Genomic DNA, 24,175 nt, shown 5'->3' on the forward strand with positions numbered 1-24,175 from the left:
CTCATCTTCTTCGTGAACTTCACACTTTGCCCCCGTATCGTCCAACTCTCTTATGTGATAGCAGGAGTGCTCTTTTTCTTAGCCAGAATCATATATCTCACAAAAGAGCAAAGCATATAGACATAGAATATCACTTTGCTCGTGAGTTAGTTGCTTTTGGTAGATTACACACGTGTTTTGTGCCTACTTCATTACAATTAGCTGATATATTCACCAAGGGTCTTCTGCATCCTCTATTTGTGCAATTTCGTTCCAGGTTGTGTGTTGGTTTACCACCTCTTCGCTTGAGGGGGAGTATTAATGATAAATAAGATAAGTCTAGATAATATGGTTATATAGTTGTATTCAAGTTGTATTCCTAGAAAGAGCCTTTGTTTGTTATCTTGTATTATATATATTTGTAAACTCGTATTATATATACTTGTAAACTCGTTTATACTCTTTGAGGTTAATATAATAAAGTATTATAGGATCTAAAACCCGAAACCAATTTTTGTGTGCATCTCTAATCATTAGCGTTTTAGTAATTTGGCAAAGTTTCAATCTAAACTTACCAAGTATCAATATTTTGGCAATGCTTCAATCTAAACTTACCAAGTATCAATATTTTGGCAATGTTTCAATCTGAACTTATAAAAATATGATTAGGGGCATTTTTAGTTATTTGGCAACGTTTTAGTCTAAAAATACAAAACATGATGAGAGGCATTTTAGTAATTTAACAAAGTTTTAATCTAAACTTGCATGTAATTTTTAAAAATTCCGGGCTAAAAGTTTGTGATTGAGAAATCGATTTGTATCACAACCCTATTATTCTAGATCGTATTAATAGGTTATTTGATTTTCCATCTATCGAGAACAATACAAAGAAAGAAATGGTTTCATTTTTATCTCTCCCATAACAATACCTTTATAAATTAATAATTTTTTTTTGCTAAATAGTGATTAGTTACATTTTTATATGTATTTTTTATACGTTCTCACTCGGATCATAATCTAGTAATATTACAAAAAGCAATTTAAGAAGAAATTTATAGCAATGGTCTTTTAAAAAAAAAAAAACTAAAAACTAAAAAAGTCACCTTCGAAGTAACCTTTATTATTAGTTTTTATCGTAAGGGTCTTATTATTTTGCTTTGTCCAGGTTGGTACAATTTAAGTTAAGTAAATTTAAAATACGTAAATATTTTTTGTTGATAAAAAAGTTTAACGACTGAATTAGAATGCAAGCCAACCTACATACACATATACATATATATGTATATGTGTACGTATATATAGATATACACATAGTAGCGGAAGTTATATCTACCAAAATTTCATCTCATATACAAGTAGGCAGTCTCTCTCCTCCCCTACAAACTGGAAATTAAATGTACGTAAACCCTTTGAATTGGACGTTGCATTACAGTAGAGAGTTGAATTTTGACATCTGAATCTGATGCTTGTGCAAAAAGTATATAGTAGGGAACGAATTAACCCAAAACTCCCAAAGGAAAAAAAATAAGATTGCCACGTAGGTACGTAGGTCATGAGCAGATGACGGAGGAAACGGAAAGAGGGTAACGGAAGGTATTAGCATACTGGAAGGAGATGGTGTGGCCGTTAACGAGGGGTTTGCCGTTGTTGACAAGGCAGTCGTCGTAACGGAGGCGTTTGAAGAGGTGGGGGTTAATGAGCCTGGCGGAGCTGAACCAACCGCAGCTGAGATGGATGCCGGAGATGTCGCAGCCGGTGGTGCAAACGTTCATGATTTCAACTGTGTAAGTGGGGATGCCGCTTGGGAGGGGATCTGTGGGACCCTGGTTGATGACAATGTCGGATTTTGAACACTTGTCGCCCCATATTCGGTTTATTTCCACCTGTGTTGCTGCGCAAACCAAATTCATTCAGTAAATACAAAAACAAAATAAGAGAGAGGGAGGGAGATGGTGACTTTCTTTTGCTTTAATTTTTTTTACGTAAAAAGGGCAAAATAAGTGAAAAGTCAACATTTTTGCCATACACTTTAACAAAATTTTAGGAAGGAGAAGAAAGTATTTTTGCTTTTGTCCCTAAATCATTTTTTTAGTCTTTTATTTTCTTGATTTGACAATTTTATTACTTCCTTTCCTTTCTAACGTGGTGCAGGTTTTTGTTTCTTTATTTCCCGGCAGGTCAGATGTATTTTTCTGTATCTGGAGTACTTCTCTGTAAGGATCAAAATAATCTTTTCTTTTTCGAAGATAAACAATGTTAAACTAAAGTTTTTTTCATGATTACATTATTTAGATACAAAATTTTACCAAATGAGCCTGCTCAAAAAGTATTACGCTATTTAAAACAAACCCAAAATAAAATATACATTTTATAAACCTAAGTATTATTTTTGTTAATTTTCGAAAAAAAAAAGGAGTAATAACAATCTGAGTAAATATTTTATAGCCACTAAATACGGAATAATAACACTCTGAGTAAATATTTTATAACTCTTTTATTTGTACCAAAACAACAGGATTGTTCTTTTGTTTATTATATTATAAAACACAACATGTACTTAATTTTAAATGTTCCTTCAGAAATTGACCTATCATTACATGTAGCAGTCTATAATATAAAATATTGGCAATTTAAAATAAATTTAATTACAATCTTTTATATAAGATTTTGTTATTGATTAATATCTTTTATTATATTATTTATCAAATGCAAAATACCGAAGAAATCACCAAGTTAGTATCAATACAACAAAATATTATATTTAAATTTTAAAATACCATCATCTAGAAAGACAAAACCCAGACTTTTTTCGTTATTGTGTAACATGAAAAAAAAAATTTGACAAATCAATATTAAGCATGGATAAATAATTAATAACATTTCCAATAAATGAGAAATAGATGCCTGGCAAGCTAACATGCGCTACCTTTCACCAAAATGCGCATATTTTCGATTCAAATGAAAATTCCAAATATAGTCTAATGAACGACTCACATGTGACATTTAGCATCCAAATTCCAATTTAATGTAGTCCTAGGGACTACACTCATATTACTACTATGAGTTTTATCTGTTTCTTTCGCTACATAAAAATCACCACCTAACTTTTTACACATAACAACAATAACCTATAGATTTAGGACCAATCTCCAATCCAACAAAAACATTATTTGCACACCTACTTTTACATATCATAGGAAATATGACTAAAAAAGGTACACATAAAATATTAACAATATAGTGAAAAGCAAGGATGACCCATCTAATACAAAAACAAATAAAAAATTTTATAAGAATGTACTATATAGTGTATATATAATATATACACGTATAGCAAAGTGATCAGCAAATAATTTTTAATTAATCATTGGCAAAAGAATACCATAATGAATGTAAAAAAAATCTTGTAAAAGATATGGTTGAGTTAAAATTGCCAATTAATAAAGTAGTTGGAACTTAATGGTAATAAATTCACGGGTTCGAAACTTAAATACGTACTAATAAATTAACAAATTAGGTAATTTTCAGGCTTCATAGGTCTCTATCTAGAATTATTAAGTGAAAATTTGTTGTGGATTATACCTTATTAAATTATATAAGGATAAGTCCAAATCGTTTGCATGGGATTATTAAATGGGGAATGGTAAAGCACCAGCATGTAATAGAATTGACCAGTAGAATGAAACATACGTGCACCACCAAATACAACAGAAGCCGTACTTCAACACCAACATATCTGAGCAAAGAGGCTCTGTGTCGTTTCCTCAGTGCTGCAGTGTGCAGCGTTTAAGCATAAAAAGCTCACCGGAGAATACAGACACAATGTTGATGCAAAAATACAGATACCAAATTTTAATTCACACAATGGTAATAATAAGTATTATTATTATGAGAGATGAGAGATTGTTGTTGTTATTAATTGGTATGATGACGAAATAAATAAAGGAAAGTGAATTTACCATGATTGTGAAGAAGCTTGCGATGGAGCCTGGGATTTATCGTGCTGTTGTAAGCAGTACTCTTGGCAACAACGAGAGTACTCTTGGCAATACGGCCATATTGCAATGTACCTGATAAGATCAAGAGATGATGTTAAAGTATTATAAGTTGGTTAATTAATTAATTAATAAAGATGTAAATCGTTTTCAAAAGGTGTTGATAGAATCCGAGTTGTTCATTCAATGATGACGACAAAATTATGGTGTATGAATTAGGAGCTGGACCCATCGTGTCTAAAGGTGGAGAAAATTCAAGTGGTGAACGATTGAACATCAAAGTTGAATTTAAGGTGGGATAGATGAAAATATAAAAGCGGATTTAATAAGAGGGTTTAATGGGAAGTGCGATGAATACCACACCTGTAACGAACGCAACAACCACTAGCACCACCGTACATGTGGCGGTAACCAATGCGATGCGCAGCCTTGACGATAATTCCTTCTTTGTGAAACCATTACCGGACCTCAAATTCATCGGAACCTATATTTTCGCTGGAAACTGGAGCTTAAGCATGTACTTATAGAGGAATCGGAGAAATTAAGCTGATGAAACGTTTATATCTGTCAGCTTTGATTCGGATCTAAACTCGAAAGATGAACATTAGCGTAGCTATCATCAACGTTTTATGTACATATGCGTCCGGTAGGCTGTACGAAGTAATCGTAAGGATCAGACGGAGTGCGAGATTGTGAGAATCGTTTTTTTGACTCTATAGATAACAGGAGCGGAGAGATTGAAATGGCGACTTGTACTTGTACTGCATAAACACGAGATTATTATAATATTAGTTAGTACACAGTAAGGCGTAAACATCGAATCAATCAAATTTTGCGTAAGAGAAAACAATAGAAAAAGAAATCTACCGCCGAATCATAGAAGAGTTTGACTAAAGGATTTCCGGTTTTTCACTTTATTCAATGGGAAGAACCAGCTTGTTAAATAAGCTTAAGAAGACAAATATTTATATGAAGATGGAAGGAAATTATTCACCTCGATTACAGAACCAACACGCAACAAAAACAGAAAGTTTTCCCGACCAAATTTTACTGCATTTTCCGGGAAAACCGCCGATTAAGAAGAATTTTTGCATTAAACGAATTAAAAAAACTTGATTCAGACATCCTCAAGAGCTCAAGCAGTTTAGATGTTCTCACAGAAGCATTAAATTATACGAATCAATTCACTGTGAGCTCAGATTATATAGACAAAAATGGCAGATACGATCGTTTTCGGCCAGAACATACAAAAAGCAGAAGGATCAGATTGAGATACAAAAGCTTAAAACAAAATCGACGCCGAAATGAAGATTATGATACTAATCGCACCTTTGATTCTGCCGCTGAGAGAATGATCGCACGATCGACGGAGAGAGACAATAATCAGCTCCGATAAGCGTGCATGTATGCATAAATCTGTATGCACATCAATGTAGAGAGAGAAACTTTTGGGAGAATTAGGGTTTCCGAAAGCCTGTCTTCTTGTGGACGTGGGTTTTATTCTCTGTGCATACAAAATGCGAGTGGTGTGTGAGGACTGAGGGGGCAGAGGAGCGCGTGAAAATTAACCAGGGTTAATCTGCACGTGGGAGCTAATCGTAGTTAAAGTAGAGACTATTCTCATGCTCAGTGATGGAGCATGTGCTACAGTGCTTCCCAAATCAAATTTAACAAATTACGCCAGGATTTGGACGGTTTGGATTAAATCGAGTAAACAAAATGATCATTTTATTTTGCAGTTAGACTAATATTATTATAATGTATATATTATTTTCTATAATAACAATATACGGATAGTCTGAACCCGTGTGTGTTACGGCAGTAGTTCAACCAATAAACTTTTTAATATAGGGTTTAACCGGATAAATTTGTTAAGCTAAGTACATGATTTCAAAATCATTTAAATTTTATTGCATTACTAGAAAAAGGTGCAAAATTTGGATGGATATGCATTTGATTTTTCATTTTCTAACTTCGAGGGCATGAAGTCATCATCCTTCTTTGATTTCCAAACACTTAGGCCGAAGGGAGTCATGCGTAGGGTGACAAACTCCACATCAGCTCCAACAAAAAACAAAGAGAGGAAGAAGAAGAGAGGGTCGGCTAGTGAGTGGGGGAGAAGAAAGGGGGAGAAGTAAAAGATGGGAGAACTCAGTAGTTGGTCGTTGAGTTAGGCTTCCGAACTCAGCATACCGAGTATACGATGCGGTATTCGCCAAATCCACATCAGCAAATGTCTAGTCCTTGTTGAGTGACTCCATCCAATGTTATACAAATGAGTGTTTCATGTGTATCAGAAATCTATCTGATTTTGTACTATGTAATGGTTCATATGTTTTATTCTTCTCGATACATTTTTCGGATTGGTCTTTTCATGTCATTTTGATTGTATTTATCTATGTTTATAGATAACTTCATGTTCTCGATTAGAATTTTATTTAACTTTCTTTCAAAAGTTTTGATGTTACCAATCTTTATAGATCTTGTGATCACGAAATTATATCAACGTCTTCCTGTTAGATGTCATTTTATGCATCATATAAGGTAGTTTTCATTAGCATTTAGGATCATATTTTGTACATTTGCATGTCATTTATTTAAATAATGTTCAACTCTTGTATTTCATTAGAATTCTCACACTGCTCATGTTTTTATGTCGATTTCAAATAATTCGAGTGGAGCAGTGCTTTGGGAGCAGTTGGATGCACGTTTCGAGCTTAAAACAGAGCTTGGAACTTATGGGAGTATGTTGAGGAATGATTGCAAGATGTTTTGGTCAAAACACGTTCGATCGAATTGATCACACGAAGATAGAATTTGCAATCTTAAGTTAAAGGATGTTGCTGGCAGCTTTGACCCCCTGTCAGTATTTTCACCATATCTCGTGAACCTTAACTCCGATTGACGCGATTCAAAATGATCTGAAAAGTAGACGAAATTTCGGACATCATAGGCACAACCTGCGATCGCAGGTTGTCTCCTTGCGATCGTAGGTGACCCTTTTGCGATCGTAGGTTTGGTCGCAGGTTGCCTTCGAGGTTCTTTTGTGCCCAAAGTTCATCCGGGAGTGAAAACTCAATACCTGCGATCGTAGGTTGTTTACATGCGATCGCAGGTTGGCCAAAAAGTTCGAAAATAGCATCCTACTTCATTAAAAAAGGCCCGAGACGCATTTACTTCAAAACCTGGGATCACAGGTTTAGTACATGCGATCGCAGGTGCGCCGTTTTTGCTGCTGGATGTATAAAAAGACCCTGATAGCCTTCCAGTAACCTAAGTAAGCAATTCCAGAGGTACCAGACGACGAAAATACGATTTTGGAGGCGTTTCTTCTCTGATTTCATCAATTTCTAAAGATTTGAAGACTGTGGATCATCTCCTTCAAGTAGATTAGTAAGATTAGTTGTTTGATGTCTCTTTTTATCTATTTTGATCATATTTTAGCCATGTTTGGCTAAACCCTAGTTTTCAGTTCTGTAAAGACAAGTACTTTTCATGTGATTGATCGTTAGATTTGGTTTTTGATTTGTGTTTCTATCTAGATTCTTCAGTTTTGTTCTTCATGAATGTTTGATTTTGATTCTTGTTAGTTTGATCACCTAGCCAGGGTTTTGATCATTCCAGTTAATCAGTTAATAGAACCCGTAATTGTTCTTGTAAACTGGTAAAAGTAACAAGTATCAGATTGGTTCCGTTTTGGGATTTAACTCTGGTATAAACTGTAAAAATCATATCTTTACGCTTCCGAGCCTATGAGAAGTATTGGATATTGTTGGGAATTTTACATAGATTATAATGCAACTTTTCTGATTTAATTAAGAATTTTTTTGATTAGACAGTAAAAAGTTAGGGTTAATTGAAGAGCTTGTTTAGATTAACTAATTTAGGTAAAAGAGAAATTAATAGAGCTTGTTAGTTTTTCTTAGTACCAGCTTAGATATAACGCATCTCAAATAACCAAGTCAATATTGATTGCATGATTAGGAAAGTTGCAGCAGAGCAGAAATCGTTTTTATTATTGATTTTCATTTAGTTTAATATCACTGCAATTCTAGTTTTTAGTTTAATTCAAAATCCCCTTTTTATATTTTCTGTTTCTTGACTAGATTGTGCCTGATGCAAAAAGGCATTGACCATTAGGCTGTGTCCCTGAGGATTCGACCTTGCTTCCCTGTGCTATATTTTCAGTGCAACCAGCAGTAATAATTTATTTGCTTAATACGCGTGCAACAACGTGTTAACACTTCCTTTCATTCATTACAACCACCTGTTACCCATCTTTATATCAACAAGGTGGTTGTATTTGTAACGACCCAATTTTTCAAGTCCAAAATTTTCATTTTTAATTAAACACCTTGCAAAACATTTGAAAATAAACAACATTCGATCATGTCATTTCTTAAATCATATTACGTGTCTGAAAACCAAAACATGGAATCAACCATAGTGTCAGAGTACAAATCCCAAAACAATCTCATAATGCGGAAAACAAGGGGTGTGTATGATGTGCCGCTGCCATGCCAGCTCCTTCCCCTTCGCTGAAAAGGTACCTAAAACCAAAACTCTAAATTGTAAGCACGAAGCTTAGTGAATTCCCCCATAATACCACATACCATACAATCATACAATGAACAGCTAAGAGATACGGGCCTCACCCACACTATTGGAGATACAGGTCTCGCCCACACTCCGCTAGCTAGGAGATACAGGCCTCGCCCACACTCTGCTATCTAGGAGATACGGCCCTCGCCCACACTCCGTTAACTAGGAGATACGGGCCTCGCCCACACTGTGACATCCCCATTTTCACGGCCAGAAAAGACCGATTTTGTTTATGCCTTATAAAAATCAGAGTACTTCTTTTAATAAAAATGTTGCGGAATTTGTTCCCAGAAAAACATGATAAATACGTTATTAAAACATTTTCGAAGAAACGTATTTTATTCATTTTAAAACGTTTGGGATGTCATCGTTAATACAGAAACATAAGCATAAACAGAACTTACATTTATTTACACTAGTGATCTACATCTCTTTAATCTCTCAGTGTAATGTGACTTCATATCAACAATTGTGATATAAATAAACTGAGTGGGTCAGGTTGGGAAACCTGGTGAGTACATAGGGTTTTCAACCCACAATAATGTAATTATTATGTTTAAACAATCAAGCAATTAAACCCAAATACCCATCCCCATTATCTTCTTTTCTCTTAAGGATCTACCCTAAGAATCAGCTATTTCTCGTTCATTCATTCCTAAGGATTATCCTAAGGAATCGGCACGAAGTCCATCGTTACCAAAGCTTATAGATTACAACTGGTGAACACGTAGTCCAAAACATCTGGTAAACACTTAGTTCAAAAGTAACTATTGAACACACTTAGTTCAAAATACCTAGTGAACACACTCAGTTCAAAGATACGTAGTGAACACACTCAGTTCAAAATACCTAATGAGCACCTAGTTCAAAAAAACCTACAGGTTACGAGCTTACTAGCGTTCCACCGGACCATCTAGTATCATCCATGATCATCATCTATACTCCACTAGATGACTGGATCAGTGATAACATTGATGTCTCCCATCATGTTATCACAAAACAACTATTTCATCTAACCTGTTTTACCCAACACATTTTGTAGATATAAAATACATATACAGTTTAAATCATTTAAAACATGTATAAAAATCTTTCACCCAACATAGACAGCAAGTATTCAGACAATATGCACACACAACACGTAATTTATATTAAAATACTTCATATATATGTGTAAGATGAAAGGGACTATGCACTCACTTGATAAGGTGGTGAGTCGGCACTCGGACAGCACTTCGTTACTCTTAAAACAGTTATCCCTTGACAAAACCTAGTATCATTACCACTAGAGTTTAGTCTAACGTTTGACGAGACTAATTTAATAGTCTAGCTATTATTATTATTATATAAGCGTTAAACAATACTTATATAACCCATAATAATAGCCCAAACACTCCTTATAAGGTCCTAATAACATTACTATATTGTAACATCAGCTATACTAAAGATAGGATAGGTATAGCTCACTTACAGCGGGTTTTCTCGAAAACCGGGCTTCGTTGGAGCATCGTTCCTGAGCCGAAAGGCTCTTTTCTCGGAGCCTTAGGGCGCTCCGGGGCTTTCGCCTCGTGCTAGGGAGTTACCCTAGGCTTTGGGGGGTTAGGGAGGCTTAGAGAGAGAGTTTAGAGAGAGAAAGAAGAGGGTGGAGGGGTGAGGAAATGAGGGAACCCGACACCTCTATTTATAGGGTGAAATCCTGACGGACTCTCCGAGTTGGTTTACTGACTCGCCGAGTCGGTGCCACGTGTCATCACCTGATGGCTTTCCTTGGGGAGAAAGCCTTGGCCCATATTCAGCCATGTCACCCTTTTTTGCAGCAGCACCTTGCTGACTTCTAAACCCTGTAAATTTCACATACAAACTCCATTTTTGATGTTCTTTATATCCACACGTAGGTAAAAACAATATCTACAACTTTCATTTAGACTCTATCGGCTAATTCTTGACCGATCTCAAATTTAACAGTAGGAGGCGTTTAGACTGTTAAATGACTGCGAAGAATTCGTAACTCCTTCATACAGACTCCATTTTCATCCATATTTTTACCGTTGAGTTCCTATTAATGAGATCTTCAACTCTCATTTAGGTCGCATAAGCCTAAAACCGCTCGAACTAAAATTCGAGTTTCGGGCTGTACACTACTAAGCCGAATCTTAGAAAAATCATAACTTCTTCATACGAAGTCAGATTTGGGCATTCTTTTTATGGATTTTCTCGGTTTAACATATTCTACGACTTTCGTTTAGATCACTAAGTCTAAATCTCGCTCTATCATAAATTCACTTTTTACGCTTCCCGGTGCCGTGCCGGTTCCGTCGCGAAACTTTGACGGTCATAACTTCTTCGTTATAACTCGGATTTCGGTGTTCTTTATATGTATGTAAACCTTGTGACATATACTACAACTTGGTTCAAATTATTTATTCTAAATAGTCTTTTGTCGAAAAGTCATTTTCGACCCCTATTATCTCTAAATTGACTAGCCCGGATCTACGGGCGTTACACACGCTTCACTGCTAAACCATAACATACAAGTATCACACAGACAACGAGTATAAACAATTCTATCACACTAACATATATCATTATCAGACTCAACTAAGAGATACGGACTCTGCCCACACTCCGATACTATCATATCGTCTCTACGGGCCGACCTTGGTGCCTTAGACCCGTTCCTACTGAAAGGAAACTCACGTCGAAAAGTAGCTACCAAAAGTCTGATTGTTGGACATCTGACTGCTGTACCGGTAATCCTCCGGCTACAAATCCATAAACATAGATTAGCCACTCATAAATACCCTTAGATCAAATGACTGACCCACCCCTGGTCCAAGGTCAACTCCTTGGTCAAAGTCAACTTCCAGTTGACTGGACTCGCCGAGTCATGGCACAGACTCACCAAGTTGTAAAACCCCATTTATTTATTAAATAAATAAATGAACTAATGAATGGCTTGTAGCCCTGAATAAATAATTATATATAAAAGGATGGTCTCGAAGATCTAAGTATCACAATTTTAGAAGTCGGGGGTTAAAAGTGTAAGTTTCGGATGGGTTCCGTAAAGAATTATGAGGGCACGGATTACTTGGTAAATTATTTGGACTTCAATTGAAAAGAATTTGTAGAGGAGGGGCTATTTTAGTAAAATCCGGACTTCAATTGTAAAGGATTTGCATGGATGGGTTAAAAGGGTAAAATCCGGACTCCAATACTCTAATCTTATTAAAGCACTCATGAACTCTACAGCAAACTTGTGCTATGTCCAAACTCTTCAGACAATCTACAGACTTTTCATGACAGTCTTCCTTCATACCTACTTCTAACATATGACCGACTGTGGAGATTTGAATAACCCAGTTATTCTGGAAGTCAAAACATGCAAACTGAAACACAACAATAATACTTAATCCTATATGGTCCCAAACTTGTGGGAGTAAATAAAACACTTTTGTTTAAACACCATATTAATTACTCATTATTCATCGTTTACTGTTTCAGAAAATCAACTTATTACTCAAATTACAACAATAGTTGTCCCATGCACAAAGCATGCACAATATGTTTCCTATGGTCCATACTTTGCGAAATAGATCAATTGAAAACTTTTCCAATGATGCTCATTTCACAATTCCCAATCCTTATCATTAGTCTTAGAACACAAGGTTCTTGCCACTACTAGAATATGCTAGATTCCAACATTTTATGCAACGATCCTTTCGCAGAGTCATAGCACAAAAGTCTCCAAGACTTGGCCAATGAAAATTACAAAGTACTCTATCGGAAATTGTTACAAGAAAATTCCATAGACGTGAAGTCTCACATTTATAGTACATTCCTTTGAACATCCTTCTTGCATAAAAGTTTCTAATCTAGACATAGACTCTCAATATCCAACTCCCAATATGGAAACATTTCCACATTTGCCATATGACAACTCATTCTTAATAGAATCTTATCTATTCATAATAATGTCGATGTGGTCCATCCAATACCATACTTCCAACTACTCACAAACGACCAATCCTCAGTGAACTTTGGATCATCTTTTGATAGTTGTTTAATTATTTTAGTTAAAACTGATTCTAGTCCTTTTTCCCTCTTAATGTGCTAGACATTTGGAAAAATTTTAGAATGGTCAAATATTATAGCATTCGCAATTGATCCTATACCTGAAGCGTATGGGAAATGATGCATAATGTCTTATATAAAGATATGATACTTTATCAATCTTCTGCCATAATATTTTATGTGTCACGTTCTCACAATTCGAACTATGAAGAGGGATGTCGTAATCATAATCGAAATTTGAGAACACACTATGTATCCTTTGACTATATTTATTAAAATTTCTCAATCTAAGCTTTAGATTTTGAACGAAGTATAATATTCTCTCCCTTAATTATAGCAAAACAACTTTTCAACCCATGCAACTTTGCATATTGAATCTTTGTTTTTCTATAATTAATATTGCTAACTTGCAATACTTTCCATAATAATCATACAAGCATAACACTTATGCTCCAACTATCATGATGATTATTAGCATATAAGCATAACACTTATGCTCCCACTAGTTTTGACATGTATTCAGAAAACAATTGAACTTCCAGAAAACAATGCCTATTGAATTTCTGAAGTTCATATTTCTAATACCAGATGCTTCGATAATCCTTTATCTAAGCTTATTAAACTTATACACCTTTGCCTTAGATAACTCATATGTGTGTCTAAACAATTCAGAACTTATATCAATAAGTCCTAAATGTTAGGTTGATTGCCAAATCTCTCAATTCGAACTATGGAAAGGGATGTCGTAACCATAATCGAATTTGAGAATACAATTTTCACAATTGCTATCTTCTTAAAATCTATCTTAGTGAAAGCATTTCCTCACAGTCATTTTCATGAAGGAGGGAATCTTATGACACTTAGATTTTTATGGTGTATGAGTTCCTATCCATGTCAATTTTCCAAAACCAAAGTTTGCAGCAAATCCAATCTCATATGGACTAAACTTTCTTAATCTTGATTTCTTGCCTTATGGTAACACGAGTGCCCACCATGTCTTCCAAGTAGTTTAGCAACTTATCCTTACCTATCAATGTACTTTCCATCGACCAAGGTGCTTTGTCTTTATGCATTCAAATGAGAACTCATAGAACTCACATGCATAATTAACTCAATTGGAATGGCACAGAAACAAAATAATGTCAACACGATAGGTTGTAAACCTCAAGTCGTGTGCTAGAGATGATAAGGTTTATTCTTGATTTGTTCTTGAAACCTTTTTCAAGATCATTAAAACTCTCACTGACCTCTTGACATATATGATTCGCTTGTCAGGAAACTTTCCTAGACAAAACAAATATTCAAGAGTTAGTACGAAATCCTATCAAGACTAACACTTCACACAATTGGTCCTAGTTGGTCTTTGTCTTATCCAAGACATCACAACTTACCAATTTCAAATGTGTAGGAATAAGAATACCTTTTCCAATTCCACATTTGTTGAGTGTTATAAACCTACTAAAGACTTTTCACTCAATTCGCAATCTTGGAGTATAACTCTAAGACTTGATATTGGAATGAAGTATGATTGACTTCTTGATTTAAGCATTTCCACAATTCTCGATTCCTCTTCTTAGACATACAAATGCACTAAGACTCGCTTAAAGGATCAATCGAGATATGGTTCTTAATTATTAAGACTTATCATAAAACACAATAAAATGTACTCTCCCTTCTTCTTAGAATAGAGAAACTTTTATCTTTCTGCCTACTTGATTCTTCTTTATTCATTTTATTATTCATAGAAAGTCTTTCAATCAACTCAGAATTACACTTAATCTTATAAGTATAATCATATTTACTAAACTTTTAGTAAATCTTGACAAATATCTTATCTCTCTTTGTGGTGGACATGATCAACGCACAACCTAGTGTACTCGATCTCCTAGGCTTTCACTTGACACTTTGTCAAATAATTAGTCTAATTTCCAAATATGAAATTTCTCATTCATCACGCAACCAAGTTGTATGATTCCAAGTTTCCGTCCAACTGAAACTTGGGCGATGAGAAACTCTCCCTATTTGGTAAATTCTCAACATTTCCACAAATAACATAATTAAGAATCAAATTCATTATTGCTAATAATAGAAACCTTCAAACATCAATTTTTCATACACGCCATTGCAAGGATAAATAAATAAGATAAAATGAAATTTCATTTTATTGCGGAAAAAATTTGTCCTTACAATGCAATTCAATTGAAAAACTATGTTATTACATATTTCTTAGCAATCTATTTTAACTCCAAGTAGTAGCTCAAGAATCCAATCTTCAAGTAATGCGATCGAAATCCATTTCTTCACGATTAGATGCAGCTCACTTCTTCCCTTAGGCTTCCTCTCTTTTCTTCGATCCTATAAAACATCAAAATGTAATCTTATCACATCGTGTATTAAGAATCTAGAATAGGAACTTAAAAGAGTTAGATAATGGATTTTACCTAAAGTAGAGCCATACATCTTGACTCTCCCATCTCTTAGATCTCTCAGGTAGTTTGGGCAGCTTAGTCTCCAATGCCCCTTCTCTTGGCAATAAAAGCAAATGGACTCCTTTGGCACATCACATCGAACAATCACATACTTAATTCTTTCTGGACTTCCAATGTTGCCGGTGTCCACTGAAGTTTGGGAGTTTGACTCACTAGACAAATTTGCTTGATTAGCACGCCAAATCATTGCTGATTCAGCAGCTATAAGCAAATAGGTGAGATCAATGAGGGTCACATCGTGGTCTATCATATAGTACTCTCTTAAGAACTCACTATATGATTCAGGAAGCAACTAAAGAACCCAGTCAACAGCCAACTCCTTAGGGATGACAACACCCAACATACCCAACCTATCAATGTGTGACTTCATCTCTAAGACGTGTGCACACACAGACTTTCCATCTTCATGCTTAATTTCCAATAGGGCTTGAGTGAGCTTGAACTTTTCAATCCTTCGAACTTGTGGGTTAAGGATAACAATTGGAGGAGGTGGAGTAAGTGAAGCATGATTTCTTGTTCCTTGATCATATCGTGGAATATCATCTTCGTTTGGAAAACTTGTTCCAAAGGATTTGGGAAGACCATGATTGTCAGAACTAGACATCTACAAAACAGGAGAAAATTCAAGTTAAGTTGATTAGAAATCTTGATGTAACACCCAAATGAAACATCAAGGCTAGGATCCAACACAATACTCTACAACCTAGAAGAGGGATGTCGTATATTTGAAGGTAGGTAAATAATGATTTACCAATTTCCACCATGAAAAACGAAAAGGAAGTTTAAGTTTTAAATGAATTGAAACTCCTAGATCTTTTGAGATTCATTGAACTTTTCAATGGCATGTTTAATCTCGATTATCCCCTTCTATTTGTGACTGGGATGCCGAGGATCACAAATAAGGTGTGAATAACCATAAGAATCACGTGGTGCACCCAATGCTACTATCACCTAATCAATGTGCCGGTTAGCCACACAAGCTCCATTGATCTATGATAAGCATCGAGCCACCCTTCGCTACCAATGTCATCCTTAAATTAGTGTGTCGGTTAACCACACATGCTCCACTAACGTTTGACAAAGGTACGAAGTGTAATTCCATGGATTAGCATACAATTTCACATTTTGCCTAAAGTAACTATGATTTGGGAATTTGTAAAGGCATGTAGTTACTTTGTACTTCATTATACTTATAATGGAATGTTTCTATCCTATCCTACCCGTTCGACTAACGACCCTCCGCTAGTCAAGAGTGCGATGGGTAAGAGTGGATACCCATTCAATCGCCATTTTATAGGCAATTTCTTTAAACACCCCTTATAGACCAGCTTCGTGAATGAAGCCTACTAACGGTAAGACTGACTCTTTACTCATATATATATATATATATATATATATATATATATATATATATATATATATATATATATATATATATATATATAGGATATAGATCCGGTAAAAAAAATTTGATAGGAAGGTAAGACATTTTTTTTTGACTTATTTTTTTGGCGAAAAAAAAATGAATTACTAAATGAATCAATAATAACATGATTCATCAAAAAAAATCCCGAAAAAACATTTCGATGATTCATTTTTATGATAATTTTCTTGATATTCATTAAAATTATCATAAAAGTGATTTTTTTTCTTGATTTACCTAAAAATGAATCATGAAGATGTTTTTTTCGGAATTTTTTCTTGTGAATCATCTTACTTTTGAATCATCTAACGATTCATTTCAGTTTTTGCTAAGAAAATATGCATCTAAAAAAATTTCTTACCTTCGTACCAAAAATTTCCTTCTTATTTGATCTTGACTATATATATATATATATATATATATATATATATATATATATATATATATATATATATATAGAGAGAGAGAGAGAGAGAGAGAGTGTGTGTGTGTGTGTATTTTACACTTTTAAAATACTAGGTGGTTTAATTTAATAAATTATACTTTTAATTTAATTAAATGTAAACCAAAACTTTATGGAATTATTAAATCTCTTTTAATTATACACTTTAATTAAATAATAAAACCATAAGGGTGTAATTTGAATTTTTCAAAGTACAAGGTTTTTAGATCTTAAGATTTCAAATTAAGACTTTTAATTAAAATTTAAAATCCAAAACTTGAGGGCAAGTTTTGAAACTTTTTCAAACTTAGGGTTTAGAATTTAAATATTTCAAAATTAAACTTTTAATCCAAATTTAAATTCCAAAACTTGAGAACAAGTTTTGAAACCTTTCAAAACATTAAGGTTTAACTATTTAAATTTCAAAAACAAAAACGTTTAAGTTCAAATTTAAACTATAAAACCTAAAGGGTGCAAATTGAAACTTTTCAAACTTACTAGGTCAAATATTTATTTAATAATAATCTTATATTATCCATATTTAACAAAATCCATTAATTTTGATAAGGATAAACATTCCAAACATAAAAAATCGATTTTAGCTAATAAAGACGAGTTTTGGTAATTATCCCCATCAAAATCTGGCCAGAAATTCGAAAATCCCATTAACAGAACAACCAACTCGTCGAGTCCTCTTTGGAACTCGTCGAGTTCATGCAACTCATCGAGTTCTTAGAGCAACTCGGTGAGTTCATCAGGCAATGAGAAAAAAATTCGATTTTCAGATCTTTAGCAGTCCAACTATGCATCTACTTAATAGAAACACGACCTAGGCTCTGATACCATTGATGGGATTTTGAGCAATACATCATTCCTATGGTGTACATGCAAACCCTAATAGCTTTTGGATCTAGTTTGTCTAATGAACATGCAATTGAATATCCAAAGCTATAAACCCTAGATCTAGCATACAGTTAATCATATTAACATAAAATAGGGTTTAGATCTAACCTTTGATTGTTATATAGCAATAACAATCTAATCCTTGGCTTCAGAAAGCTTAGTGCCTCAAGTGTTGCACCTCTAATGGAGTCACAAACACCACTAAGCAATTGGATGAAGGAGAGAAGAGAGGGGAGGTACCAAAAACGGCTGGAAACCCTAATCCAAGTGTTGGCCACGTTTTTGGTGCATAGAGGGCCTTTATATACATGTAGGCTATTAGGGTTTACAACTAGGAAACCCTAATCTGGCTGCTTAAGCCCTAAGCAGCCCATGGACTCCTTTAACATATCCCTTGGACGAATTCTTAATGGGCTTCCCATAGAATTCGTCCAACCAATATTATTTAGGTAATCCATAGCCCAATTGTAATTATCTTATAATTACAAATCCAGTCCCCTAAGTTTAATTAATCTCTTTTAGCCACAAAATTAATTATCAATTAATTCTTGACTAATATTAATTAAACAATATGATTTCTCCTTTAATATATTATTCTTATAATATATTAATAAATCACAATCAAACATTTCTCTCCTTAATTCATCCTACATATTGCTATGGTGAAGGCAACCCAAAAGGACCATGCTCATAATCGGGTCAAGTACATACCAAAATAGTTATAGACTTAGACACCAATCCACCAAATCCAACATACTTTCCCGGAGAACCCGTAAATACTTGTGCTACAAAAAAAGATTGTGATAAGAAACGCTCAATTTTCCGCGCTCTTGCTACAGTTAAACAATCCTCTTCGGATAATTCGTCCAATCCAAGAATAGCTATAATATCTTGACGTTCTTTGTAGCGTTGTAAAGTTTGCTTAACCTCTTGTGCAGTGTCATAATGTTCTTCACCAACGATCTGAGGTTGTAGCATAGTTGACATTGAATCTATAGGATCTACTGCTGGATAGATACCTTTGGCAGCTAATCCCCTTGATAGTACGGTAGTAGCATCTAAATGTGCAAATGTTGTAGTAGGAGTAGGGTCGGTCAAATCATCTGTAGGTACATAAACAACTTGAATAGAAGTTATGGACCCTTTTTTGGTAGAAGTAATTCTTTCTTGTAAAGAACCCATTTCGGTACTAAGGATAGGTTGATAACCCACAACGGAAGGCATTCTACCCAACAAGGTGGATACTTCAGATCCTTTCCCCGCTAGCCCATTGCTTTTTAAAGTTTGTGTAAATTTTGTTCCAATACATGAAGAATTTATTTACATTAGTCCACTCTGGGTTACATTGGTTATGTGTCCTATAATCTGGACTTCGACCCATACACTTACGAAACCGCTCTGTAACACGTATCCAAAATTTATCACACTTTTGGCTCTCCCGGTGGCGTTATCTTCGGATATCTCGACTTATGCATTCACTAATTTCATCTCTTTTTTTACTCCACCTTCTACTTTTAGCCTTCCCTTTTTTTCGGTTGAACTTGTTGTTCGGTTTCGGAACCGTAAGGATTTTCGATTAAATGTGTTAAAGGCGGTTGAGATTGAAATTGGAATTGGGTTTGTATTTCGGTTGGTGGTGTTCTTGGTGGTGGTCGGGATTGGAATTAAAATTATTGTGGCATTTGAAATTATGAATAGTAGCTAGGAACACCACCTAAGAACATTTGGTTTTGAGAGTAAAATGATGGATCAATTTGTGGCCAATAAAATGGTTAGAAGAGTTGGGAGCACTTTGGTTGTTGAAAGACATTTTGAGAGAATAAGGTTTGTATTTTGAGTGATATATATATATATATATATATATATATATATATATATATATATATATATATATATATATATATATATATATATATATATATATATTATGAACTTAAAATTTAGTAGGAACCGTAAAAACTAATCTTAGCCGTTTATTTGGATAATTAAGTGGTTAGAAAAATCTAGTATTTTTCATTTTCTTTTAAATTTTGAAATGACATTTTATGTAATTTTTTCTCATATTCTTTAAAGACAAAACTTCAAACACGGTCCTTGTGGTTTCCGAAAATCTGAAGTTTAGTCCCTAATTTATAAAAACCTCACAGATGGTCTCTGTGGTTTCAAAACTTTTAACAAATTATCCTTTCCGTTAACTCCGTTAGCTTTTGGCCATTAAGTGAAGGGCAGTTTTGTTATTTCACTGCCACATGGATCATTTATGAAGTTTTATCTTTTTTTTTTAAAAGAGAAAAAAAATATAATTATTTAATATTAAAGTGTCTCACCCCCTCTCTCTCACACATATACACACATACACTTACTCTCTCTCTCTCTCTCTCTCTCTCTCTCTCTCTTTCTTTCCAGATCTTGTATGGATGGATGAGTGAACAATGTTTGACTGAAAAAGTCAAAATTAGATCGAGACCTTTCTTAATTGCTCTAGACACCATCTATACTTCTTCCACCCTCCTCACATCTGGTTCCGGTTCTTCTGCCAATGGAAACCATCTATTATCACTTGCACCAAATAATAATCGTACCTGAAATCATTAGTCAAAACCATATATAAAATCAAGCTATCAAACCTGAAATCAAAGCTCAAAACCATGCCAAAATAATACATGGAATCAAAGCTCGGAACCGAACCTTATAATCAAAATCGTAACCGAAAACAACATACATCCAAACCACAGAAGATGAAACTCGCTTGACACTTTGATTAATATCCTCTCTCTTATCTTAATCTCATGAGTTATTCAGCAACAAAGACGAAAGAAAACAACTTATATGATAAACTTGAAGAATTACAAATGTCTTCCACTTCGTTCAAGAATTTCATGAGAAGCAAACCATTAACCAAAACAAAACACCAAATATACACCATCAAAAATCAATAGACCAATTGATATACTAAATCTGAGCTATAGTTCTCACCTTGCTAATTTTAGGGACAACAGATTTGGGCATGTGAAGTCGGTGGGATTTTTTGCCCTAAATAGGAGAATACTCGTGTCCTGGTTCGTGGAATCTCGCATCGCTGATTTTGACCCAATTGAGAATTCCTTGTTCGTCTGACTCGAATAGAGAAAAGAAAGAGGGATGAGGGTACGGTGAGATGTAGTAGAAGTTATCGATTTCCACCATCTTCTTCACTATCCAATTTCGCTGGTGGCCTTCCAGGAGTAACCTACATCTTCCCCTGTTCTTTCTATGGCTAATGTCATCGATCAACAGTCACTGAAGGAGATATCCGAGTAGGGTAATCGTACGAGGGGGGTGATTAATCGTCGGGATCTGAAGGTGATTTGAAGAGGTCGGGATGGGAGATTGCTACTAGTAGGAGTGATAATTGACGAGATGAACCTTTTGATAGCTTTTGGAATCTTTGATTGCTAGATAGAAAAAACCCTATGGAAATTTGTTTCAGATCAGATGAAAAAATGGCACTAGGGGAGAGAGAGAGAGAGAGAGAGAGAGAGAGAGAGAGAGAGAGAGGTGGGACCCTTTAATATTAAATAATTATTTTATTTATTTATTTTTTTAAATAAGGCAAATCTTCATAAATGATCCCTGTGGCAATGAAATGACAGAATTGTCCTTCACTTAACAGCCAAAAGCTAACGGAGTTAACGAAAATGATCATTTGTTAAAAGTTTTGAAATCACAGAGACCATCTGTGAGGTTTTTATAAATTAAGGACTAAACTTCAGATTTTCGAAAACCACATAAACTATTTTTGAAGTTTTGTCTTTTTTAAATTTCCAAAGAAAGATTTGCGTTAGAACTTAAAAGTGAAAAAAGTGGAACAAAATTCAGGCAAGCTCACGATGCATCTCCCTCACTTATTTCTCTTTCCTGCACGTGTCTAGCATTGATTTGCTGTGTTTTATTTCTTTTTTCACCTATTTTGTATTTCGGTCCTAACTTTTTTTTTTTAATTTTTTTTTAAAAAACAAAAGTTGTTGAAATTTAATTTTCTATAAAATTAATTTTTAATATTTATAAAAAGATCCAACTTTTTTTTTTCAAAAATTAAAAAAATTTAAGGAATACTACTACTCACTATACTAGTGATTTTGTACAAAAAAAATTAAAAATAAATTATTTTAAATACCAAAGTTGATTTTAAAAGATTAAAAGTTTTTTACAAAAATGTTGAACATAATATGATCCAAGTAGAGATGATTTAAAATATTTATGATTCAAAATATTATGATTCAATATGTATATAATCTTTAAATTGTTATGATCTAAATATATTTTGGTTCAAATATTTTATGATCGCTTAATTATTATATCTTTTACGATTCAAAAAATATAATGATCCAAATGTTGTATCAAAATCTTTATTAATTCAATATATTATGATCCAAAATCATATGATTTATAAATAATATGCTTTAAATTAGGGAGAATTTCATATATATCCTTGTAAACTTTAAATATTACGTTAATATCCTTATAAAATTTAATATTACATATACGTCCCCTTAAAACTATAGAATTCACGTCTATATCCAAATTCATTTATTAATTAGGATTAAACCTATTTAATATTTAAAAACTTATCTAAAACTCAATATCTCATATAATATTACTAAAATATCCCTCCAAATTAAATATTAGAATGAAAACCAATTTATTAACGATTAAACGAATTAAATTAGGATTATCTTCCGTATCATTTCTTCTTCTTTTAGGTTCCTAAATTTAAAGTATAATAATACAAGACAAGCTTGTATGGACACATATAGAACATATGGGTTCGAATGATTGTGAAAATATGAAGTATATTACTATATTATGTAGCAGTTTTACCTTTAACACATCCTTTTCCATTCTAGTTTTTGGAAAACTCATTTTGGAATTTGAGCCAATTGTTGAAGAAGAACACATAATTATCGATTTGAAGCACAACACTTTAGATGTATGTAAAAAATTAAAGAATCCATACAACAAAATTAATCGATCCATAAAATCTTTTTGGAAAACTCATTTCTAATCAAGTGATCTATCATATTCTCTATTGTTTCCTATTCTATTTATCTCAACCAAAGCTTTTCATTTATTATCATATTTAGAATTCCAAAACCTAAACCTAAAAGGAGAAAAGCAACGCATGAGATTCTAATTAAATTGGTTCAACGTTAAATTTTATTTAGGAAGGACAGTTTAGTATTATCATATAATATTTTCTATTTTAGATCAATTTTTAAGTATTAAATTTGTTTAATCCTAATTAAAATATAAATTTGGATATAAACGTGAATTCTATAGTTTTAGAGGATATATATGTAATATCAAATTTTATAAGGATACTTACGTAATATTTAAAGTTTGTAAGGATATATATGAAATTCTCCCTTTAAATTATTATGATCCAAAATGATATGATCTAAAATTTTATGATTCAAAATGATATAATCCAAATTAATATTATCCAAAAATATATGATGCATAATATCGTTATGATTCGAAACTTTTTACAAGGGTTAAACATCACAATGATATTTAAAAAAAAATAAAAAAAGAAAAAAGAAACGAAAAAACAGAAAAACCGAGTATATATTGATGAAAAAAAACTCATATATATATATATATATATATATATATATATATATATATATATATATTCAAAAAAAACTTGAAAACCAAATATACTATTACCTAAAAAAAGTATATTTAAAATAAATATAAAAAATAAAAAATACCATATGGTAAAATCATACATCCTAAGAGAGTTGGGTAAAAGCACGTAATATGCCGTTATTGGTGAAATGACATCTCTTAACCTAGTTATAACATAAGAAAGAACACATTTTTTTCATATTAAACGGTATTATATTTGTTGTATCGTATTATATTTGTTGTATCGAGAACATGCGTCAACTGTTATAACATCTTATAACATGTATCCTCTCACATTTCTAGTTATTGTGTTAGTAGTGTGATGTGAAGTATAAAATAACAATTTTATGGTGTTATAACATTTATCATCTCACATTTCTTTTTTTTCTATCTTTCCGTATCCGGCTCCTAACTCGTTATAACATCTTATAACATTTATCATCTCACACATTTCTAGTTATTGTGTTAGTAGTGTGATCTGAAATATAAAATAACAATTTTATGGTGTTATATAGCACCAACCCATACCTAGTAATCTAATAAAATATAAAATCAATTTGATTTACGGTGCCACGTGTACTTTCCAAAACAGTCGTCCTTT

The 24,175-nt window shown here is 33.4% G+C and overlaps 1 protein-coding gene across 3 annotated transcripts; it reads right to left on the reverse strand.

Annotated features, from left to right (window-relative positions):
- Window positions 1–1,302: 1,302 nt before the first annotated feature.
- On the reverse strand, window positions 1,303–5,430 carry LOC144997585 (protein TAPETUM DETERMINANT 1-like). 3 transcript variants are annotated; one of them, XM_078957480.1, is made up of 4 exons: window positions 5,304–5,430; window positions 4,338–4,735; window positions 3,939–4,049; window positions 1,303–1,870 (listed from the first exon to the last, which is right to left on the reverse strand). In XM_078957480.1, the coding sequence occupies exons 2-4, from the start codon at window positions 4,450–4,452 to the stop codon at window positions 1,530–1,532; spliced, it is 567 nt and encodes a 188-aa protein (XP_078813606.1). In that variant the 5' UTR covers window positions 4,453–4,735; window positions 5,304–5,430; the 3' UTR covers window positions 1,303–1,529. The 3 variants fall into 3 exon arrangements, with proteins under 3 accessions (XP_078813606.1, XP_078813608.1, XP_078813607.1); XM_078957482.1 differs by lacking the exon at window positions 5,304–5,430 and adding an exon at window positions 4,969–5,286; XM_078957481.1 differs by lacking the exon at window positions 5,304–5,430 and adding an exon at window positions 4,842–4,909.
- Between the last annotated feature and the right edge of the window lie 18,745 nt (window positions 5,431–24,175).

The sequence above is a fragment of the Lactuca saligna genome, chromosome 5 (assembly GCF_052625555.1).
Source record: "Lactuca saligna cultivar CGN05327 chromosome 5, ASM5262555v1, whole genome shotgun sequence".
Classification (NCBI taxonomy): domain Eukaryota; kingdom Viridiplantae; phylum Streptophyta; class Magnoliopsida; order Asterales; family Asteraceae; genus Lactuca; species Lactuca saligna.